This window comes from Aythya ferina (genome assembly GCF_964211825.1).
Source record: "Aythya ferina genome assembly, chromosome: 13".
NCBI lineage: Eukaryota > Metazoa > Chordata > Aves > Anseriformes > Anatidae > Aythya > Aythya ferina.
In genome coordinates, this window is record NC_140311.1 from 1,822,416 (window position 1) to 1,847,573 (window position 25,158).

General features: G+C 40.9%; 1 protein-coding gene and 1 long non-coding RNA gene across 2 annotated transcripts; both read right to left on the bottom strand.

Moving 5' to 3' along the window:
• Positions 1-585: 585 nt before the first annotated feature.
• On the bottom strand, positions 586-7,882 carry CHMP1B (charged multivesicular body protein 1B). Its single transcript, XM_084534647.1, has 8 exons — positions 7,745-7,882; positions 5,896-5,993; positions 5,039-5,185; positions 4,317-4,385; positions 3,805-3,912; positions 2,766-2,809; positions 1,944-2,016; positions 586-1,273 (listed from the first exon to the last, which is right to left on the bottom strand). The coding sequence occupies exons 1-8, from the start codon at positions 7,749-7,751 to the stop codon at positions 1,229-1,231; spliced, it is 591 nt and encodes a 196-aa protein (XP_084390773.1). The 5' UTR covers positions 7,752-7,882; the 3' UTR covers positions 586-1,228.
• Positions 7,883-12,988: 5,106 nt separating this feature from the next.
• On the bottom strand, positions 12,989-17,011 carry LOC311443748. The gene is made up of 3 exons (XR_014697445.1): positions 16,731-17,011; positions 13,533-13,644; positions 12,989-13,112 (listed from the first exon to the last, which is right to left on the bottom strand). It is a non-coding gene; the product is annotated as an uncharacterized lncRNA (long non-coding RNA).
• Between the last annotated feature and the right edge of the window lie 8,147 nt (positions 17,012-25,158).

A 25,158-nucleotide genomic window follows, 5' to 3' on the forward strand; every position in this document is an offset into this window, starting at 1 on the left:
TCACATTACTCCACCTGCAGACAGCAATACCACATCTTACAAAATGAAGTGGCTGCTCCTAATCCAACGTAACTGATGCACACATCCAGCAGCCTGCCCCTTTGAGGCAGAGCTGCCCTACCTTACCCTTCCACTTCTCACCTCTCTCCCCAACACCAGACCAGAGAAAAGGCTGATCTGGGTGAGTGCCCTGGTTACAGCAGCCAGGGTTGGGACTGTGACTGATGAAGGACTGTGAAGATGTGAGCTTGAGGAAAAGCACTTTTATGTTTCTTATTCCATACTTCAGCCTTCTGCCATATTACAATCACCAATTTTTTTTCTTGCATATTAAGAAGTGACCAAATGAAAAGCCAACATGACAAAGAATGAAGAAAAGCAGGCTTCAGTTACATACATGGTTTCTCAGCTTGACCCTAAAAAGAATGAATAGCATGAGCTCCTTATCAGCAGGAGCAAGATACTATGTTGGTCAAAATAGAGGCGAGAGCGGCATTACTGGCTGCACCTCAGGACACCGAAAAGAAAGCAAATAGGAGAAGCTAGAGCACTCAACCTTAAACAAGCAAGCTGACAGAACTGACAAAGAGTTGAAAAATATATTTTATTCCTCCTGTACTAAAGTGATGAAACCGTACAAGTTCCCGATTATATTAAAATAGCTTTTGGTAACTCACTTTTGAGCCGAACCATTAACTTCAGTACAATTACTGTATCTTTAAAATACTAAAACCACCACAGACTGAAGTCCACTCATTTGTTTTAACAAGCGTATTTTCATGAAGTCCACACTGTCCACCTCTGTGTTCCAGGAGTTTGGCTGCATAAGAAAGTTGGCTAGTACAATCATTGGAACCGAATACATCAGTTCTCCAACCATAAACAGTTCCATAATTTAAAAAAAAAAAATCACTTCATAATTTAAAATATATATCAATGACACTCTGCTTTTCTTTCAGCTAGAATGTGCCAACATTGCTAGCTGACTTAGAATATCAACTTGATTTTGTGAAAAAAGCTTGCAAAAAATATATCAACTTCAAAATGTACAGAAAAAGACATTAGAGAGCTGATACTTTTGGATTACTCAATGTATTTAGAAAGAGCAAGCTTTGAGTGCAGTACCCTATATTACAAATATTAAACACCTAAGCCACGTTTGTAGTGAAGGGTTAGTCACAGAAAGGATTTTTTGAAAGCATGTACACAGACTGCAGCTTTGTTTAACTTAAACTTGATCACGAAGGCGGGCCAGTCTCTGTGACAGCTCATCCTGCAGAAGTGTAAAACAAAGAAACCAATTATCAGCAATATGAAAATTAACTTTTGGAAAGTTCTGCAATGGTCGAGTAATCTCTTGTTATGACTTCATATGAGATAATTTCATACCATCTGAACAAGATTTACTTCAGAGCAGCTATAGCAGATTAGACCAGAGATCAGTATAGTTCTCTGATCTCTAGCAGAGAAAGGAGTTTCAGAACATAACACATAAGGATAAATTTCTATGTATGATCTTCGCAAGTTTAAGTCAGCTTTTACAGAATTGCATTCTTGGATGCAGCCTTGACTAAGTCATAGGCCTAAATTTTGGGGGGGTCACATGCAAGGTGAAACTGAACCTAAAAATAATTTGGAGTATTTGCAGCTTCTCTTACATAAATTAGTCAACAGGAGGCTCCCTGCCTTGCACATGTTAATGGAGTCAGCTTTTTGGAAGTCTGAAATAACCATCCAAAAACATCTGAACTTAGTGGATACGCTAAATAGACAAACACATTGTTAAAATTGTTTTGCTTATATGACTGCCTTAACTACACAATATTGCTTTTGGACAGCTAACATCTAATTACAACTTAGCAAGCTTGTTTCGACCAAGTGAAGCATTAATTCTTGTTCCACACTTCTCTACAAAACATTGATTTCTGTTAAAACGAACTTACCTGTTCTGCTGAGGCAACACTTGTACCAACAGAACCTGTCTGTCCTTGAGGTAGTTCCATGTTCAGATCAAGACTATAGTTAATGGGAAAATAAAACACAGGAGTAAGTACAATAATCACCAAGTTAGGCAATACTGTGAGCAATAGTGTGAGGTCACTAGTATCCCACAACCACCACAATTCTGGTCATTAGGCAGCTTGACCAGGAAACTAGCTCCATCACCAAGAACACAAGTCGTGTATTACAACCAGCAATCAGGACTGACCAAGATTTCAGTTTAGCAAAGATGCATTGGACACAGTATACATAGGAGTGAGATAAAGATAGAAAGCCTAGACAACTTTTACTAAAAATGAGTCCTTAAGACAACCGAGTGGCACTTCCAACTTAAGTGTCACCAAGAAGGAAAGCAAAATTCTCTGAAATATTTCTTTAACCAGTAAGAACAGAACTACAGGAAGTTCTAATGTGGTAACAAGGACAAAAAAAGGGGAAAAGTGTGGAGAAACAATGTAAGGATTGCTAATGCTAAAACAATCCAAGCAAATAACACAATTCTGACATGACAAGTGACATAATTTGATTTTAGGCCTTTGCCCAACCATCTGCTTTATCAGCATTCATAGTAGCTTTGAGTGAAAAAAGAATGAAATATTGGCAACTAAACAATAATTTGGTGATGCCCAGAGGTGAAAGGAAAATAGTGATCCGTGGCTGCTTTTGAGACAGACATTTAAAGCACTGTTATCTGATCTTGTTTACCTGGAAGGGCTGGTGGAACCAACAGACCTACCCAAAAAATAGTCAAACATTTTACCTACCCTGCTTCATCTGCCATTTCCTGTAGAAGCATGTCCACTTGGTTCTAGAGAAAGGAAAACAAAATCCATTCAGTTGTATCACCATAGTTTATAACAAGTTCTGTTCAATCCTGAGAGAACAAATTTTTAACTAAACTGATTTAAAGGGAAATGTCCTTTACAGAACATATTAGTGCTTTTAACCACCAGAGGGCCCTGTATGAACTCAAAAGGAGCAGCAGAGCTAAGTCTGTTAAAAGCCCATTGAACTTTAGCTTCTGAAAAAAACACAGAACAAAAAATAACCGTTTCCAAAGAATTAAACTTATCTGTAAAAAATTAAACATACACCTGAATACGGTAAGTGCTATCAACTGCTGATTATGAATTACTAAAACACTGCTTCGCACAACATGGAATAAAGCCTATCTTCAATACATTTGGTTTACTGGATTTGGGTTTAGGTTTATTTCCTGTTTTATTTACAAAGCATTATCTCCAAAAAAAAAAATCTGACGAAATTTCTGATGAAATAGCTCTTTGCATCTTGTGGAACAGCACAAGGGGATAGGTGCTAACTATCCCGGTATTCTTAACTATCTCAAGTATTGTTTAAGAATTTTAGTAAATATATATAAAGGTATTGATCAACATTTTCATTACACATACGCTAATTTGGTGGTGACTAATGTCATTTTGTTAGTATCAGTGAATTAAAACTTGATTTTCTTGCAGTATATTTTGTTTTTCTTAAATAATGCTAAAACATCTGGCTAAGAAGTTTACTAAGAATATGTTGAAATACTACTTGGTCAATAGCAGAGTTAGATAGTTCAATATGTAATATAAAATAAAGCCTGATAAAAGTGAAATTGAGTAAAATACATGTGATCCTCGACACTTGTGACTGTAACTTGAACTTGTCTCTTCATCATAAAGAAACAAAGTGAAAATACTCCAGTTCCTGATGCCTCAAAACAGGCAGAATGAACAGAAGCAGACAGTTTAGACAATTGGAATTTTAAAGATCACTTTTAAAAAAAAAAAATAGTCTTCTTACTTGTGGCGTTGTTAGCGTAGTAGTGTTGCTCATTGTGTCTTCCATCTGCTGTGTCTGAACATCCAGTGTTTCAAACTGATGCTCAAATTTATCCATTAGTGCAGATATCTTAAAAAAAAAAAAAAAAAAAAAAAGAACTAAATCACTGATCTGCAGATTAACATAAAAGAAATACATCTCAACTGGTAAAACTAGAACCACACTGTAAGGCTGCAAGCAGCTTTTGGAGATCAGTTTGTACCACTTCACCCCCCCAGCTCTGCCCACCCCTCACACAGGAGGGACTCTGAAGCTGACCTACCCCTGCAGCTCTAGGCTGGTAAGGGCCCCATCCTGTCAAGTTCCACCTACCCCGTACTGGGACTTGAAAACCATACTGTCTTGGGCAGCCTGTACCCAGGTCTACCACACTCACTGTAAAACCTTCTAATTTGAAACTCCCCTTTTTAAAAACTTGTGTACATTTCCCTTTCTGATTTTGATGCACATCTCCATGAAAAGTTTCTATTTACCTTTTCCAAGTTCATGCTCTTCAAAGTGGCATCCATGGACTTAACTACCCCTGCCATTGACTTTGTTACCTGAAATGAGGTAAAAGAAATGTATTACAGAGAGAGAAAAATAAATAGTTCCTTACCAAGTTCTCTTATTTCTGTCCAGTTTCTACAGTACCAAATAGCAGGGCACACATTACTGCCATCTCACATATCACTTGGTTAAGGCTCCTACCATTTGAAATTTTATAAGTTCACTCATTTGCTTGAAATATGCATTCTGAACAGAAACTCACTACAAACTAAGATCTACGTGGCATTAACTTTTGAGGGTCCCAAAACCTGTCAAATGGTAAGGGATATAATTGGTACACAAATCATATGGCAGAACAGTCTCTCTGGCTGAAGAGCAATACAGCAGTGTACCTTAAAAGACTGCCTGAGCTAAAAAGATCTCTGGAATCACTAGTTCTACACATATAGGACTGTATGTATTTGGAAAGGGAACAAGATCTCCTTAGGAACATAAATAACAATAGGCAAAAGGAGTTACAAGCTACAAACGCGGAGGATAGCAACATATTTCTAAAGGAAAACTGCCAGGGGAATTCCAGTACCTGATTTACTAATGGCTACATCTGAAAAGCTCAAACTTTTCAACTCATTATAGGTCAAATTATGTCACTTCTAAGAGGATCAGAGGTTTCATTCTTTCAACAGATTTGTTAAAATTGACTTACTTTGCCCATCGTCACTGCAGTCTGAACTCTTGCTGCTACTGCATCTACTCTGGCACTCATGCGCAAGAAATTAATTGCTTGATTCTTCTGTCGGATTGCATTTTCTGCATGTATTCGTGCAACTTCCATGTTACCCTTCTGGATTGCCTGTTTAAAAATGTGGGAAAAAAAGGCATTTTAGCTTTCCTTGATCTTTGTGAACACAATTTCCAAATATCCTATTTCATTTTTGAAATAAGCATTGATTCATCACAATACTTTTTTTTTTTTTTTAAAAAAAAAAAAAAAGGCAAGGAGAAAACACAAACAAAACAATAGTTCTGAAACTTTTTTTGAAATGCGAACCCACTAACTTTCCCCACTAAAGCATCCAGCATGTGTTTCAAGTAGAGGTTTTTACAAAACTACAGGAAGTTTCTCTTCCCTAAAACTTTTTCAGCCTTAAGACCCAAATACAGATACAGCTGGCGTGGCTGTATTTCATGACAAAAATATAGCCAAATGAATTTATGGTCTCTCTTTACTACTTCATGGACTCACAAACTAGTTTCAAGAACCTCTTCATAAACCCTTTTAATACAAGCTGAAAAAATCATATATTTTTAAATTTGAGAATAAGCCCCTAGCAGAATACATTTAAGACAATTTTTTTAGTAAGTAAATGCTACAAGTTCTTAATAAATGAATCCTTACACTTATTAATATGGGAAGATTTATAGTTGTATAATTTAAATCACAAGCATCTATCAGTATTATCAGCATGCATACCAAGAAAACGGTAACAAAACACTAGAAGTTTTTCAGCTATAATATGTGAACAAAAGACCTAAAGAGCAAGTTTCAGAGTCAGTGCTTACCTTCTTAATTTTTGCTTTCTCAGCCTTTTCTTCTTTGTCGCATTTTTTTGAGTTTCTGTTGAGCTCCTTTGCAGCAAACTTCAAATTAAACAGATGCTCTGCAGTGTAAGTTAAGGGTCCAAGAACATGATCAACCCTCACACTGTAGTATTTTTGCTCTCCTGTTTAAAGTGCTACCAACCCAGCATTATACCATTAATGATATTAAAACCTAGAGAACACAATTTAACTAAGCCCTTGAAATTCACACAATAGGGAGACCTATCAAGCTGTTTATAACTTATATGGACACATCATACAGGTTTTAAAATCACGGGCCTTAAGGAAGCAGCTCAGGTCCCAACTGGCTCCATTTCACTGCAAACCTAGTTCTGACAGATGGATAAAACAAAACAAACCCCAAGCGAAAATGAAAGCCGTACTCTGCCAGCTTTCGCTCACACACCCAGACTCATTGGCTCTCAGTGATACGGAAGAGCACAGCAAATGGAAGTGCAGTTTGCTGGCCTGGATCCGCCCCAGTACAACAGAATAATTTATAGGGTAAGAGCAAACTGGCTTGGCTGACCGCACCCAGGTGCGGGGCAGGGCTGTCCTTCCCAGCCACAACACCATCCCGGGTTGGAATTGCTCATGCAGCCTCATATCCCCGGGTCATGTGAGCACTTCTGGTTCCCTGATGGTTGTCACCTGACAGTTTGGGGAAGAATGCTTTAAGCCTGCAAGAGAAACTTTCTTAATTTTCAACTTCTGCTTAAGATGAAAGCTCTAAGACAGCAAAATCGCCTCTCACAGTGATTTAAATGATTCACATTAAACTATCATGGGACAATAAAGTATGTGTCACAAAATTTTTCTTACAATGACACATTTTTAAAGCACTGTTGATGAAAGACTGATGTTGTTTTGGAGCTTTCTCAAACAAACAAAAAAAAGCAGCATAAAGGTTTATAGATCTTTTATATTTTTGTCATGCCACCTTTTGACGCCCCCAGAGAAAAATGTAGCAAATACTAAGATGCCTAATAGTTAATTGAAAACACAAAGCTAATCATTATGAGGTTTAATATTTTAAACGTTTAAGTTATTCCACAGCCATTGTTCCTCCAGATCAGCCACACATCTTAGATCTCCAATAGCAACTTGATGAGGTTAAGAAGTCTGTTGATGTTTGTTACCTTGCCCAATAATCACAGGTAGGTTACAAAAAAAAGTGACAAATGTGCCTATACACCTTATGCACCTACCAAGGTAACTACAGAGGTAAAACCAAAATCTCTGCTTGTATTTATATTTTGCTGTTTTCAAACCTAGGCCAGCACCCCTTTCCGCAGCAGTACACATATAGCACTGAGTCACTGCCTGGGTAATTTCCCAAGCAGGAAAATACCTCAGGGGTGTTCGCCCAGGCACACGCCAGGTCAGAGACCAGCAGAGCCAGGCACAGCGTGAGCTCACCGCTTACACCCATCACACAGGGAAGGCACATTCAGAGCAGCTTATTCCTGAACTATTTCCTTGGTTATTTGCGTGGGCATTTAGCTTGGGCCTCCTGGGATCCTGAAGCTTTGGAGAAGCGTCCCCTCATCCTGCCTGCCCTACAGAGCAGCCACCACCCCACAGCCACCCCACAGCCCCTACCACAACCCCCAGCAGGGCCAAACCCCATCACCACCCTTCGGTTACTTCCCCCTCCGTCAGCTTTTACACCTTTTTTTTTGTGTGTGTATCAAGACGGTTTCAGGCAGCAGGAACACCCAGCTCCCCGACCCCGCACCGCCCGCCCCTTCCTCCCCCGGCTTCCCTCCCGCTCCCCCTCAACCCCCAGCCGCGGAATCCTCTCGGATACTCTCCATGCCGGCCTCGGCAGCCCCAAACAGGGCAGGACAGGGCAGGGCAGGGCTGGCTGCGGCCGCTCTCGTCCCCTTCCCCTCTGCCGGCGCTGTGCTGCTGCCTCCGGGCCCGGCCCCGCTCCCCTCCGCGCAGCCGCGCCGGGGCGGGACCGCGCATGGCTGCGGGCCTCAGACACCCTCCTTGGGCCCGGCCTGCCCCGCCCGGCTGCTTTTAGAGGGATCCGTGGGTTTTTTTTTTTTGGCCCTGGTCCCAATCCCGGTCCCTGTCCGGGTCGCGGTGTGGGATGGGTGAAGGCTGCGGTGGCAGCGGGGCTGGGCTGGGGTGCTGGGCGCTGGTGGATGGAGCGCTTGGGATTTTGTCCCGCTGCTGTCTCTGTCTCGGCCCCTCTCTGCTTAAAAAAAGAGCCGAGATTTGCGAGCTGAGCTGTGGGGCACTTGGGATGCTCCTGGAGCAGCTCTGGGACTGAAATGGGGCATACTGGACACAAAGAGACAGCAGGCTGAGGGAGAATGGCAAGGCGGGTTTGGTGGCAGCTGCTCGGGATCTGAGATCAGGACGCTTATTAAATAAGTTTCAACAGCTTCCGTGTACATTCGTGTGGCATTTTGTCTCCTGGGAGCATCAGAACCAGTACACAAAGGCAAAGCAAGGCCCAGGGCTGACAGCAGGCACCCTGAGTGCGGTACGAGGCCTGGGCAGCACCAGTGGTGTTGGCCCCAGGTCTCTCCAGGCACCCAGTCACAAAGGTGCGGCTGCATTTCGCACCTAGGACCCGGATTCATGAAAAGTTCCAGAACCTGAAATATCCTCCCTTAGATACACGCAGGGCATTCCGCGAAGTGCCTCAGTTCTCAGCTTCCTCTTGGCTTGTTTTATTACATCACAATGTGATCACAAGGGGCAGTAAACAGCCGTTCCCTTGGCACTCTGACACAGTTCCATAGAAATAAAATAATAATAATAAACACCGTTAGCCTTTTTTTTTTTCCATCAGTCTTGCTTCATTTCAAGCATTTTTTGAACTTCATTTCTTGCAAAGAACTGGTTTCATATAAAATTGTTTTTGTTGATAATGGTAATTTTAATTTCCGCTCTCCATTCCTTTGTGGAGGTTCCCAACAGTCTGTTTAGTTTCAGCACAACCCAGCACATATCCTTGAATAATAAAAGTCAGCTCAGAACTTTCATTATATTTGAAAAATTGTGTATGTATATATATACACACACACACATAAATATACTTGTATATATAATGTATATACATATAATGGTATATATATATATATATATATTTTTTTTTTCTCTTGGTGCATTGCTTTACGTATATTTGCACTGAATTTCATCTGTCATTTTTTGGCCAGTCAAAACTGGCTACCTGCAGTTCTTCATGACCAGCTCTCGTCTTCCCACCAAGAATGTGCCAACCTGAGCAAAGTTTGCTGCCTCAGTTTAAATATCAATTTAAATATTTATATTTATTTGTTCTGTACGGGATGAAAAAGTTGACTAGATTTGTAATCATTTCTGCCCGAAATAGATAAAAATAAAATAAAATAAAATAAAATAAAATAAAATAAAATAAAATAAAATAAAATAAAATAAAATAAAATAAAATAAAATAAAATAGCTAAAACATGCCAATTTGATGTTTCTTATTAGATTCTGATACAAAAATGCTATACGCCAGGTTACAGAATAGATCAGAATATTTTTATTTACATTAAAAGGTATGAACATAAAATGGATTTGTTTTGACTACAGAAATATAAAAGAAACAACGTATGCAACCATACCAAGAAGACAGGGAAGCACATTACACCAATATTTTTTTCTGTGTGTTGCCACACACAGAAAATATATGTGCTCTGTTGTTTTTTAGTGCTATAGCTCATGTTAATTATCATACCTTTGACTAAAACTAGATTATTGTAGAATGTATAATATGTATATATTTGTATATGGACATGCATACGCATACGTGAGAGCTTTATATATGTAGGGCAAGGGTAACAGACTACATATTTGTGTTACCTATCATTTATTTATACTTTCATAAAAAAGCTATGTTTCTTTTTTAATAGTATGCCCTCTCAGGATATGGTGTTTCACTTGGGAAATATTGAAAGGTAATATTAATACACTGTAATGCTTTTTTAACTAATAATATTTTTTTAATTTGACAAGCAAAGAACATAAAATTCTGATACACTGGGGAAATGTTGAAAAACTGTAATATCAGATGTTTCTATTGCTATTGTTTCTTGTCCTCCAATATCTATGGAAACTAGCGGAACTACTTTTCAAAGGAAGCAGAATGCTATTGCACAGAGCTAATTAAATGATCTGTGACTCCGATTCAATTTTTCTACAAATTTTGTGTCCCTCACCTGAATTCCCTGCAGCATGTCCTACCTGTAGGCTATTCTGGGATGGTGCCATCTCTGGTCTTCCCTCTGAGTTTGAAAAGAATAGAATTTGACTATATTGCAGAATTTGAGTATACTGAGAAAAAGATAAATAAACTGGGGAAAAAAAAAAAAAAAAAAAAAAGATACAGATTTAACACCCACTGACATTACTAGAACAACTTTCACTGACTTGTATTTAGTACAAATATTCACGTGAGCAACGAGACCTTAATCTTCATAGCACTAAGCAGCCACTAGTACAAGCATTTGATACCAAACAGTACTTTTATCATGTTCCCAAATTTTTCCATTTATTGCACGTATTTCAGTATGCATAAGTAAAAGATCCTTGACTAAGTGTGCAGCATTTCTCTTTGGATCAACCTGAACACAAAGAGCAAACGTGAGTTGTGTTCACTGTTGAGTTGCTGGAGGTGTCATTTTATAAGCTCGTGACAGTCTGCCTTATTAAGTGGTAATTCCTCCAGAAAGTTAAATTATTTTCTTGAGTCACCTTGCTGAGTCACTCTGATAGCTTGAGATGTGATTTTTTCCCTGATATTATATCTTTCAGACAGAAGCTGTTAAAGTAAGTGCTCTGGTGTCTAATTATTAAAAGGCTGAGAGCCTGAACCAATAACTTTGAAACAACCAAGGAGGACTCTCATTTCTTGCATTGTATGTTAACAAGAGCATAACTATTTGTAGAGACTTTTTCTACAACAAAGACCCCCATCTAAATCCAGCCTATCCAAAAAAAGAAATAACAAAATGACAGTAGCCTGCATCATATCTAATAAAGCATTCAACACCCAGAAAGGAGTGAAAAAATAAGAACTTATGCCATTGAATTTACTGTGAGACAGAACAAAGTTATTGGAACAGAACTTTCCGAAATAAAGTTCACAAGCATGTCATTAGCTGAAGAACTTTTTTTCACCCTTTAAATCACTTGAAGAGAGTGTGCTCCAGCTTTTAATTAAATACATATTTTTTGCAGGATGAAGTGATTAAAGTGCTTGATAAAAAGCTATACATCCTAGTTAAATACAAAGTACATAATGAGAAGGAAATGTAATATTTTTATTTAATTTCCCTTTAATCTTCATTCCTTTGATAACTATGGCTAAAGCTTCACCTGAAGAAGTTCCAAGCAGCACAGGAGCCATGTACAGCAACCAACATTTTGGCTCTAATCTGTTCTGATGCTAAAAGTCCTCTTGTCACTAATTTATTAACTTGCAGCTAACCATAAAGTAAATCTGCCTGTCTGTCACCATCCCAGAAGAACTCGGGGGAATTACGAATCCTCTCAGTGTCATTCCCCAAAGCACAGTTGCCATCTCCACTGTTTGACTCTCATCTAGTTTGGCAGTAGCGAATGGGAGAAAATCAGCCATCTGGTGATCCGAAGTGATACAGCCGTGACATCCCCCATCTGAGAAGTGTCATAAGCTTAATTTCTGATAGCACTTGACTGTTAATGCAGCACTGACAGCTACTCAAGGCGAAAGGCAGAAGTTTTGTCACACATACAGAACATGTTCTGCTCCCGGAGTTCAAGCCCGAACTTTTTCACGGTCAGACTTTCCTTGCTACAAGGTAAATGTAACAATGACTTTAAGAGTTAATTGCACCACATTTTAGAGGAGTTTGCAGTCAGGCTTAGGATGAGATATTTTTCTCTTGAAGACCAAGTCTTCCATGGAGGGTTTTATTTTTCATTTATCATTTACTTTAGATGAAATAAACTATCACCTTAAGGCTTTTTTTCTTTAATGAATCTTTCTAGCTTGATGTAAACATAACTAGACTTCATACTCTTCATACTCTACAGTAGTCCTTTAAAGTCAGCTATTTGTTGCACTAATAAATAGTAAGACTGATTTTCTCTTCAAATACATGATGGAAAAGACCAAACTGACTGTAGTCTGGTAATGTGTTCTGGCTGGTAGCTGGAAGCTGTGAGAAGCAGAGGAAATCAGTCAAGGCTAATTTGGGAGAAAACATTCATCCTCACTGCTTGTCTTTCATCACAGGAGGTTTCCTTCAGACAGCAGAATTTTTAGGAAAAAAAAAAAAAGCTGAGTTATTGTTTTTAGCTAGCTAAGCTTTCAAACATGAGTTCATGTTTTCTCTTTACATGAATGAACATATCTCACGGCCCTATAAATCTATGTGCTTCATAAATAAGGTGTCCAGAAAAAGGTGTTGGAACAGGAGATTAATGCTGCTTTATAGTAATTCAAGTCTGTATTTATTAGTATAAAGTTTTTATCAGTATTGGCCTTTTACATTCTTGAGATAGTGCATGGGGCTTCTCCAACTCCTCTGGAAGTGTGAGGTTGGGTCGAGCAGTCCCGAGGAGATACCTGCCCTCCCTTCAGGGGGCAGTGAAGGAGCAAGGACCCCTCAGGCTGCTCCCAGACCGAGCAGCAGCAGGGCTGGGAGCTTGCTTGCTGCATGGCTGCTGAAGCATCTCCGGCAAAAACCTGCCAGGAAAAGTGATGCATCTGAACCGACAGCTTCCTCATTTGCCTCCACTATCCGAAATTCATATATGAATAGCTTGTAGATATGGTAATAATGTAGGAGTACTTATAGCAAATGAGCCATAATAAGTGTGGCAGCAGGCACTTTTGAGCAAAGCTAGTAACAGTAATTATTCTCGCTTGTGTCTCGGGAGTCTGAATTCATAATGATAAAGATTGCTGAATCCTGACTGTAAAAGCTTTGTAATGCCTACCTGTGACAGACACGCGGTGACCAGCAGCTGCACTGCTCTGTGTTTTAGCAGGAGACGTGTATATAAAGTACCTTTTCAGGAGATGGGAAGAGACACAATTATGGGGTACGATTTTCTGGATCCAATTCGCATCGGTAGATAATTCTCAATATCACTTTCACAGAAGCAAGTATTATTGTCTGTGGTTTTAAAACCAAGTCTTTGGAGAGCTGTAGGAGTGATTTAATAGAGAACACATTTAATGGAGAACTAACTGCGAGCAGACTACTCCGGAGTGAACAGCCCAACTATAATCAACCCCCTAGAAACTTACACAATAATCCTCATGTATAATACTTACTTAAACGAATAAGGTTTTCCAGGGTCAGAAACAGACACTAGATCACTGAATATCCACTCTTTTTTTTTTTTTTTTTTTTTTTTTTTTTTCATATTATTACTGGAACTCATTAATTAGGACATGGTTTGGAGGTGGCAGCAACATTAGATAGGAACTATTAGAGTGATCATCTACTTGGAAAAAAAAATGATTCATTTCAGTGATGTCAAAGAGAAGTAAAGATGGCCTAATTATACACAACAATATCAGAGAACAAAGAAGCAAGAACTGCTCAGAAATAGGAGCTTACCCCAATCAAACCTGAAAAAGGGTTGATCAGCTTCACACAGCTGACACAGGAGGGAGCCAACCAGGCTGCTCAGGGCATACGCCACCAGCCAACATCCCTCTTCCCCTGTGGCCTGCGAAGAAATACCCTTAATAATTAACAAAAACTTGTTAATTATTGCTTTCTAATTTTACACTAATAATACCTAGAAAAATGAGAAATTAGCCTTTTTTTCTTTTATTTTATTTTCTTTTGACTCACACTGTCATTTATTATGGTGGGTTTCTTCTTTTTTTTTTTTTTTTTTTTTTTTGGGGGGGTGGGGGGAAATTCTACACACCTTTAAATGGCTGGAGGATTGTAAGGGAAATATTGCCAATGAATCTTAATCATTGCCATGGCAACGTTGTGGTTGCAGTTGCACCACAAGAAAAAGGGATTTTATTGCCTTGCAATTACTTGGAAGGCTAATATCAGTATCGAGTATGTGAAGCACTAGGATTTCTGTTGGCTCGATGGGAGATGGATTTCACCCCAAGCACCGGGTTGTTTAAGGAGAGCTGTGCTTGAGTACAGCATTCAACCACAGAAGTGAACACCGAGTGGTTTCCACCCTCCCATAAACCTAGTGTTCTTCAGCTTATCTGCAGATGGCATGGCTTATTCTCTGCAGTCCTGTCACCTTTAAGAAGATTAACCTGTAGAGAAGGTTTTAAGGACTATTGACCAGTTAATGATCAAATCCTATCAGTGCTGCAGTGATTAAGAGGCAAGCAGCATTACTAGGGAAATACAGGTTATAATTTCATTTTTTTTAACAGACATATACCATTGAATTTTAATGACTAAAAAGAACATAAAAAATTTTGAAGATACATATTACCTGGTGCTTATCTTCAGCAACCTGAATTAAATATCTTGCCTACTGTGGGGGAAGTTATAGACACACCAAGAAGTTAGTAAACAGCAAAGAAGCTTACACATTTCATATATTTGTAAGCATTTTCATTAGAGTAACATACTGAAAGTACATTAAAATACATAAATCGCATGTTCTCTGCAAGTTTTCATTTGAAATTTACTATTTCATAGAGAAGGGAATAAATCTGGCAGGGCAAACTGCATTCATGGAGCTTTGTTAAAATGCTGACCCCACAGCACGGGGAGAGCTGCAGACACACAGCCCAGTGCCATTAGAGGAGCGTGGGGCTAATTACAGCCCCAGCCCCAGCCAGCACTCCTGCAGGAGGCTATAAAGCATCGTGGAAGAGGCAGGGTTTGAACCACTGCAGTTCTGCACTCAAAAGGCCCAAAGGCAGGGATTCCCAGGAGGGCAGCACAGCTCTTCATTGCTTTCTACGACAGACAGCCCCTGTTAAATCCTGCTGCCTCATCCCTTCTCCAGTAAGAACTGTTTGTCAGGGTCTCCTCAGCTGGCCAGAAGCTGTGTTTTGGGGCAGAATGAGGCATCACTTACGGCCACTCACGCTGTGCTAAGACCCTTGATCGTGTCTCATCTAGGAAAAGGAGCGTTGGTAATTTTGACATCTGAGTCACTGTTATTTGCTATCTGAACGACTTCCTCTCTGAAATGAATAAAGCTGTTGACCAATCTCTGAACTATCGGTACAGCCTTTCTGCCTCTCCGAAATGAGGAGGAGTGTGCCGTGTCCTGTCTTTCTGAAAGATGAAGATGCAGTTGTTGACTCTTTCCAGCCAATGCAATTTCAAACAATTTAATCCTTACTTCAAACCCATCATGATTTAGATTTCCAGTACCGACTGCTAACTTCTCATTAGGCTGAAATCACCCTGCACAGCCACTATTTCTGAATGCTTTCCTCCGCTCTTTGCATTTTAATTCTTGATAAGTCCATTTTAGAACATTTGTGCTCTGTTGAGTTACCTACTCTCAATTCTCAAACCTCTTCCAAAAGGAGCAATTTAGTTAAAGTCTGCCTCCTACTTCCTCCCCTCACCTTCCCTCCTCCACAATTTCCATCTCATCTATGATGCAGCAAACATTTATTTTTCTTCAAATTTTATTGAGTTGTGAATTGCACGTTGCGCCCTCCGTAGCACTTTGGAGAAATAAAACTAACAAACTCAGCTGCACAAGAGGATGAGCCAGAAGAAAGAAGTGAACTGAAAATAAGGAAAAAAAAATACCAGAATTATTAAATGAGAGTGCTGAAGAACTACAGTAGAATTCAATTTCCAAACATGATGGAGGTGTATGGATTTGCTATTTTAATGCATAGACTTACAGGTGGTGATGGCTTTTAGGACAGGAATGAGGCAGTGAGGTTTAAAGCATTCATTAAGCAAATAAAATTCTCCTTCTCTGTGGTTTTTCAGCTCAGAGTCTTGTTTTTATACTTCCTTCAGCATCCACTTTTTCCGTCTCTTCTTCCCCTTTCCTACATGCTTTGACATTACCTGCAGACATAGAGAAATATAATTCTTGTCACAGGTTGGTTGTTGATGGTGGGTTTATCCATGCCCAACAAAGTGTTACAAACAGTATTTGTTTGATGCCTTTCAGCTAAGCCTGTAGAAACCTGTGTTATCCTTCTCGTTTTGTAAGGAGAAACAAAGGCACATTTTACATTTACCTGAGGTCCCATATTGCATAAAACCTCCAGACTGGCTCTTGCTATAAAATAGCTCATTTCTAGAATGCATTTAAAACCCAATACGACTTTACAATTAGGTATAAAGTACATAAACACCACATGCACTTTATTCTCCTGATGATCCAATGCCGTAATTTGGACAGAGGAATAGTCCTACTATATTCAGTGAAATCCTCACAATGTGTAATTGGTGCAAGACCAAGCCAAGTGAGCTCATGTGCGTTGGTTTGTGAACTGTGACGCCAGGAGGACGTTGCAGGGAGGATCGATTTTAATCACAGTAATTGATCTGTACAATTAGTCATTCGTAACACCAGTCACGCCTGGTGTGCAAAAGAAAGTAAATGTTAAAAAGTTCAGGGGACAGAACATTAGACGTAAATGTGGGTATCCTACAAATGCAACCGAAAACTTTAAGGTTGTGGAGAACGCTGCCATAACTAAAAAGCAATTTTCCTACCAGATGCCAAGTAAAAGCAATATAAGGATTTGATCCACGTTGTATTTAAAGTCTATATTTATAGCACAAAGAAATTAAAGTGATAAAGATATTAGGGAATATAGGATATTTGTTAACCAATACCCTTCTGCGTCTCTGAAGCAAAACCAGCTGGCTATGGAAAGCTGAATTGTGTTAGCCCTTGGAGCGAGCCAGGCAGCTTGGCCTCCCCAGGCTTTCCTAATGCAGGAGCCCTGGCACAGGAGCCTGCAACCTTTGCCCACTTCCGACTTTGCTCTTTTACTCGCAGCAATGTTCATTACGGCAGATGGACTCCGGAACAGTTTCTGTTGCAAGGGAGGTTTGCTAAAGGCCAGAAATGTCGGTGAGACACCAGATTCCCATCGCAAAGGGTTGGCAGCTGCAGCAAGCCAAGTTCAGAGCGTTAACGATGAGGTGCAATTTAGAATCAGTTCAACGTGTAAAGATGATGGCAAAATATAGATAGATCTGCCCGCTTTTGTACTCAGGTAAAGGTGGATGCTCTGGCTATAGGGAGCATGTCCCAGTGGATGTCACAAGGCTTGTAACTGGAGGCAAATGCTTGCACCACAAGCTGTGTGATTGTAAATCACAACATAAGCATTTCCATCATTCAATACAATCACTGCTAGCATACGGCAACAGGAGGAGACGGGCTGATTGCTGGAGCTGGTGATTTAATGCCAGCATTGATTCATTCAGTCCTGAAGCATTCCTACTGGTTCTTCTTTCATAAAGATACTTCTGCAATATTTCGGCTTAGCAGATGCCATTGAAGTGGTCAAAGCTAAGAGTTTCGCTTCCATAGAAAATTCAGCAAAAATTGCTCTCATTTGCAATGAGTACCAGAAATTGTGAAATTTTCTGTGGACAGAAGAGTCCAACGATTCATGTTGTGTTTTTTTCCTTCTTAAAAAAAAAAAAAAGCCTAATTTTCTGTTATTCTTCATGCTCGCCACACATTATAGACTTTCTTGCTGAGGAGAACACAAAGCAACTTGAAGGAAACTGCCTGCCTCCAGCTGGCTTCCCTTCCTTTGGCCATGCATGGATGAAGAGGGCGACAGAGCAGAACTGCAATTTAATAGTTCTGCTAGAAGACCAGGGTGCTGTTGACAGGTGTGATGACAACAAATAGCTTTTCTTATACGTGCCATGCTGTAAGTACCTTCATGTTCTGACCTGTAATTTACACAAAACCAACAATATGGGCATTATTAAATGAAGTAGCACAGGATTTTCTCCCATCTCTTTGGAGAGCAAGGAAGGAAAGCAGGAATGTGAAACCTCCTTAGCTGGACACAATGTCTAGGTACTCAGAGCCAACCTGCCAGGATCTGAAAAGCAGGCAGCTGGAGGGCATAAAAGCATCAGTTCAATAAAGCCATTTAACTCTCCAGTACTGTCATTAATTATCTGATTCTGTACCTCTGAGGTCCACCAGAGCAATACACTTGATTTTAAAATGAAAATGGGTCAGTCTTTTCAAGTAACAAATAAGGCAAAATAGAATGGAAGATGGGTTTATCGGGGAACAGCACCCGTGCTAGCACTGCAGAAGGATGCTCAACCCCTTGGGATCCGTTCACGGGTCCCCAGAGGTGCCTGCTAGAGCCACGGCTCCTCCGGGCTGCAGGACTTTGCCTATGGGTCACAGAGACACAACAAAAAACTGTGCTTCCATGTGGGACGTGTGTGTGTGTTCTCACCATAAAGGCCATCAAGACTTCTCATGATCCCAGATTGTGGCATTTTCAGAAAAAACGCTGCCAGTTTAAGCTAAACCTTTTTGACAGTCAATGGTAGAGTAAAAACCAAGGGACCCCACATCACTAGGGTGAATTTTTGGAAAGCTTTTTCCATGTTCAATTACCATTAATTTGCTGATGTTCATTTCCAGCTTATCTCTCCCAGTAAGCCTGACACAGCCAGCTGCTGAGCTGTAATGGTCATGTTCCGTAATGGGATGTTGGTAGTCAATTTAAAATAAGGATATGGGGTTTCACCCAAATCAAAAACAGTTTGAAGAAAATAGACTGGTCATGCTGAAGAAGATCTGAAAGTTTATTTTTTCACAAAATGCTTCATTTCTTTTCTTAGAGATTAATGTTCAGACTTTGAAAATACTCTGTCAGCCACTGAGCAGATGAGAAGCTTGGGATAGATTTAAGAAGAAAACGAAACTCAATTAATGTGACAGGGAAATGATTTTTCTCCTGGAAAAGGACTATAGGAGTTGCATGCCGGTTAGAAGAATCTGAAATCAAATAAATATATGCATTTATTTATTTTTTAGAAACAAATGCCCTTTTCTTTAATAAATTAATCCCAAGCTGATGTGTAGGTACAGGAATGGCCATACCAGCTTAACAGGAGGACAGGGCTCCCGGAGACAGCAGGAGGCACATGTTTTTATCTGAAATAGCATATTTTTTACATGCAAGCAGGGTGTGCTACAGGACCTGCTGCATATCCAGGGCCAGACCTGCCAGGCCTCATCCCCTGCACGGTGACCCAGGTGGGATAAGACTCCTCTCCATCCCATCCTCAATAGATGTGACCCCCTGAGCATGGGATGCAGAGCACCATTTGTAGGCTGTTTATCAAGCAATCTTCCCGACTTCACCATCACAAATCTGGGTGGTAAGCACGGGGCTAGAGCCCTCTGCTCACAGCTGTGCTCAGTGCCTCTCCATCCCTGAGGCATCCTTGATGTCACGGTAATGGAAAGAACAAACCAACACGATCCAGCTTGCATAAGCTTTTGATCCTCGCTTTCATCAGCCTTTCCGTTTTGAGCTCCCTGATGGAGGAAAATATCTGTATGAAAAAACAGAGTGTACTGTGACAATGTCAGAGCAACCGGTGTTAACATCAGTGCTTCATCCCTGCATAATCGCATGCTGAGTGGTTGGAAAAACATGCTGGAGATTTCTCACCATACGTAAGCCTGTAACCCCAAGCCTTCTTTTTGCAGGTTTATGACAAACAGCACCACTTAGTTGGAGTCTTTGGGATTGTCTTAAGCAAATTTTCTGTTTGATTGCTCTACAGGTGAAAAGCATTACCTAGTGGGAATAAAACCCAATACATTAATGTCTATGCATAAAGTTATGCACCAGATGCTGCTTGCTACTAGTATTTGAAGAACAGCTTTTAGGACCCTAATTTCAACTGGTTCCTAAACAATACTTCATGGACTTCAGCTGTCCGTGAAGCATTTGCTACTGGTAGTCTGGTTTCTAGCTGAAAGGCTGTATCAAAAGATAAAAAATACATTCAGTAGATTATTACTTTGCCTCCTCTGGTAGATATCACGGAGATGTTGCGTGGTTGTGACTGGTGAGATAAATGCAAGAACAGGCTTTAGAAAGGTAGGAGTCCTCTGATGCAAGCTCTCGAGCAAGTGTAACTAAGAAAACACGATCACACCATTTCTCAGGGGTCTGAGCAATATGTTGTTGTATTATTAGAAAGCTTGTGCTACAACCGTGCCTCCTGAGCTCTGGGAGGTTGTTTGGACTCCCCGAGCTACTAAAACTGCTATTTTCAGAAGTCAAACAGCAACTACCACCAGCTCCTTTGCTGAAAACAATTTTCCTCCAAAGGAGTTTGTTTTTTTCACAATGGTTTCTGAAAACATAGGCACAAAAGCAACAGAAGAACAAATGAATACTCCTCTGCACCCACCAGAACACAAAACATCGCTCAGGAACTGCTCGGGGTGCATGGCAGTGCACGACTCCGTCCGATCAGTGATGCTGGACACAACCTGCGTGTGGTGGACCTGCCCAGGCCAACCTCCGTGCCAGCACCTCTTAAAACTCCTTGCAGATGGTGCTACAGCTTTGTTTTTATGACCAGCCTTTCAGCTAGAACCAAGCATCGATGCTTAGCAGCCAGTGAAGCATTTTTCAGCTGGTCCCACAATCCTGCTGCCGCCTCTCCAAAGGATCCTTGTGCTCATTAAAGGGAGCTGCAAATGCGTCTGGTGTGCAGACAGCCACTGGTGGGGATCGATGAAAAGCATGAATCTTTACGGCTGAATTAAATGAGAACATCCTAAAACAATGTGCCAGCTCCCCATAAAGCAATCGCTGTGTGATCTGGCTCAGCAACCATAGAGGAATTCTTCCAGTGAGGTGTTAGAGCACCTGGGCTCCTTGTTCACTCTCAGAACAGAGAAATGCTGAACTGCCTCACTCAGGTGCCACTAGCAGCCTGTTGGGTTCCCTTCTGAGTTCTGGAGTGGCGAGGCAATGGAGAGCTTCATCTCCAGTTTGGAGGCCTTGGGGAGTGGGAAGCCCCATAGCTGGTGCTGGTCCTGCAGCAGGGGCAGCTCCCAGGTAAGGACGAGTGGCAGGGAACCACCAAGAAGCCTGCGTGACTGCTCCCTTGCTCCAGGAATTAAAAGAGTTTTGCTGCCAGGCCAGCCTGTGCCTTACTGAGCATTTAAAGGATGTCCTCAGAATGGAAATCAGAACAAATCTTTACTTTCTGTACAGTATTTGTCAGAACGGTTTATTCTCTGAAGGAATCTCTTTTGCTCTGTATTCATCGTTCATTTTGATTACACAACATAATAAGTAATAATAATATCAAGCTCCACTACAGCTCTTTTCATTCAAAGCTCATGAAATGCTTCTATGTAGCACACGAATAATACTAAGGAGGCTTGATGCTTCCCTAAGCCATTTCTCTGTTAGAAACACCCTGAAATCCAACATAAGCCTTTTCCCCTTTGGAAATGTGGGAGCCACGAGCGTTGTTCCTCGCACTGCTGCTGCAGTGGCAGATGAGCAGTGAGGTCTGAGGGTGCAGCAGGACTGCCTCCACTCTTCTTCCCCTTTCCATGCAAAGTGGCAGCTAGCACATGCATTATTCAGATAGCAGCAGATGTTGCTCCAGGTCGTCCTCTAAACCAGCAGATCCTTCCTTGCTCATCGTTCACTCCCCCAAACTTCTTTTCATACCTTTCTGTACTCCCTGTCTGCTTCTGCTGCTCCCTCTTTGCTCAGGTTCTCCCTCTCTGTCCCTCCTGTGGAAGGAGACGTTTAGGAGGGTGCTTGACCACAGTCAGGAGTTCCCACCAGGCTGCAGGAGAACTTGGATTTGTGGTGTGTGTACAGGAGTTTCCTTTGTGAGAACACAGTGAGCAGTTACCTGAGAAATCCCACCAGTCCTATGGTGAAAGCTGAGGCACAAAGTGAGTTACTGAACAACTGACAGGGGATATAAAAAGAGAGAAAGAAAATAAATGTGCTATCAATTCATTAGAAGCAAGAGAAAGTCCAGGCTGACTTCTCAATCAGGCAAGAGACAATAGCAGGTGGCAGAGGAAGGTTACATCTTTAAAAGACTGCGGACTAGGACTGACCTGCCAAAATTGTATCTGGCTTCATAGTTCTATGATTTCCGAGCAGGATTGATTTTTTTCTTTTTTCTTTTTTTTTAAACCAGAATAACCGTGCTATACACTTAGGTATTTTCACCCAAACGATGAGCTCATTCACATTCATTCAGTGTGATCAATTCATGCGGGATTTCATCTTGTAATTAGCAGGAGTTACCCCTGGAGATGCAGCCCCTGGAGTATATGCAGGTGTGCACGTATTCAGGTGCAGATGCATATACGCAGATGTGCACGTGCCTACATCTTTGCCTAACTAGAAAAGTTTCCAGGAGGGCTGGAAAAGCTCTGCAACGGGACATTGCTGGTCTGAGAGGGTGACAGGTGGAAATTTCACTACATGCTCTGAGAACCAATGCAGGATGGCATTTCAGAAGCTTCTCTGATAGCCTACAGTAGGAAGGCAGGATTTCATTCTCTTCCCTCAGGTGCTCCAGAACGCCCCCCACAAAAAATCAGATTATTTGAGCTTTACTAAGAGAGAAGATTGGATTAGCGGCTAAACAAGCCAGATCAAGTTATACATTTCTGTGCAGTTTTATTTTCTTCCCTGCCACCACAGGGATATATATTAAAGGGCATGTGTATAAAAGACCAGCATTTGCCATATGGGGAGATCTTGCTATAATGCCCACAAAATTTTTGAGTGTAAATGTTTAATTTGGGATCTGGCATGATAAAGGAGTCAGAGATGAAAGGCACAGGCAGAGCGTGTCTTTCCTTCTGGCAGGACAGTCAGGAAATAGCATTTTTTCTGAGCTTCCCAGCTGTCCGTCAATGACGAATTACTGCTTGTTTCCATCTAGCCCAGCTTCAGCTGGTCTGAATATATTCTATTTACAAGGGCAGGGAGATTAGTTCAAGTTGCTCCAGACTTCACTGTGCTGACGTTGAAGGAGATAAACAGAGTAATTTGCTGATTCACCATAACAATTTTAATAAAATATGAGTCAGGATTTTCTCCTTTCATGTAATCATGAAATTAGGTTAGCATGCTTTGCTGAGCACTTAGCTCTACTATGTGTGTTCCCAGTAGCATCTAATGTTCGTATGGTATATTTCTGGAAGCATAACCGGATTTACGAGGCCACATTTTCTCCCATTTCCCCTGGCTTCCCAACAAACCAACACTCACCACTCTGTGTCTGGAATTAGAAGCCTCTTCTTCACTCTATTCCACAGTCACGATGCAAAGTGGATTTTCTGCAGCCTCTCACCTGCTGGACCATCAAATCTCCATTTGAGATCACTGCATGTGTGGGCTTCTCCAAAATCTGACAGCTACAGCAAAGTTTGCTGAATGTTCCAGGAGCTCCCCGGGTGGTTCATTCATCCTGGAGCAGCCTTCTGCCTGCTAGACCTGGTTCACATCCCCTTCACGTGGCACCTAGCTCATGCATGAGCCCTCTCGTTTGTCTCGCAGTCTGTCTGCCACCCTACCGGCGAGCTTTGATCTCCGCACGATGCTGGCAGTGCCTTTCTAGTTTCCCACAGTTAAAGAAGCGACTTCAAATTGAAGTAGTTACTGCAGAAAATTGCATCCGTATTTCAACAGATTTCCTGAGGAAATTTTAAATGGTTATTTTTATAGCTTATTTTGAGCTTTTCAATTTTTTCCTCTCTGGCCAAAGGTCGGAAAATTATTTCATACAGAGCAGAGCTTGAGCATCAGTACAGGAAAAGAGCTAATTCTGACTAATCTCATGGTTTTGATTGTTTTGATTTGCTTTCATTCCAAGCATCAATGGCAGAAGAAAACAGGAATTGCATTCTGCCTTCAAAGAGACCTGCTCTGGGTGAATGAAAACATTCGCCACTTCTAGGCTCATGCAATAAATAAACACAACAAGTCTCTTCCTACTTAAGAATAAAACTCACTAAAAGGTAGAAGGAGCTATAAAAACTCAGACTTCCACTTCCCCGAAGAGAAATTTGCACATCAAGTAGTTCTCAAGAAGCCTCTTTTATTCAGTAAGTCCTGATTGGCACGCTACGGCTACTGGATTGAAAAAACAGACACGGGCAGTATAAATTCCTTCCTGAAATCTGGCCGAGCACTCGCTGCAAGGCGCCCTGTGACAAGAGGAAGAGCTTGCACTGCTCTGACAGTCATGTGTGCAGGCTGCTGCTTTCACTCTGGCAGTCTGGAAAGGAAAATTTCCTGCAGTTGTCTTTCTTTTTTTGTGTGCAAAAGCAAAGTGAATGCCTAGTTAACCTGGAAAGTGCACTCCCCACCCCCTACCCTCCACCCCACCCCCCAAGTTGTCTCAGAAACAGAACTTTAAAATTAAGGCCACAGGGATTTTTATTTTTTTTTCTCAAATGATTCCCTTTGAGACAGAATATGCATCATTCATGACATGAAATTCGGTACTTTTGGAGTGAAAATGTAGTACTGTGATGGAATTTTCCAAAGGTAAAAACTATTTTCTTCCCCTCTATTGAGCTGCAGAGTGGAGAGCTAAATGCACAGGCTATCTCAGACCTAAATACACGTGAGAATTGGGGAAGTGTAGATCAGGATCTGACCTTTACAATTCCAAGCTGGGTAATCTTCATCATTTTGAAACTGCCTTTATTGTTATCACAGTTTGAACTTGCTCTGCACACCAAAATCCCTATGAAATTTGATAAAATTTGAAGGTAGGGCTGGACCCCACTGTTGCAGTTGAGGATTTCGGTGCTGTTATTCTAGCAAATCATGACCTTGCGTTAGGTTTTCTACTGCATGCTACGGACTTGGAGCTGTGCATTCATAAAAACAGATAAAGGGCACGGTTCCAAGCCTCTGTGAAAAATTGGCTGTGCTTCTAAAATTTTATTCAGCAAGAAATCAGTGCTGTGCGTCATTGGTCAAAAGATGACTAAGCTCTGGTAATAAATGATATAAATGATAAGGATTTACTGCTAGATTATCCCACTTTTACTCCTATTGAGTAATACCTTACTTCTTAAGCAACGAATTAGAGATAAGAAAATCCTTAAACTAGGTGTTTGCTGAAAAGCTTTGCTGATGAGAAATGTATTTATGTATGTGTTAAGTGCTTTCTTGAATTAGGGCCAAAGTAGGAGGAGGCAGCAAGAGCCCAGGCTTTAGAGAGCCTTTCTTGTACATCACAT

Bases quoted from the DNA above. Each gene is read 5' to 3' on its own strand.
- CHMP1B (XM_084534647.1), bottom strand. The intron at 5,186-5,895 runs GTAAGCACTGAC...ATTTTTAAACAG, and splicing joins AGAAAGCAAAAATTAAGAAG to GCAATCCAGAAGGGTAACAT. The intron at 3,913-4,316 runs GTAAATAGAAAC...TTTTTTTTTAAG, and splicing joins AGAGCATGAACTTGGAAAAG to ATATCTGCACTAATGGATAA.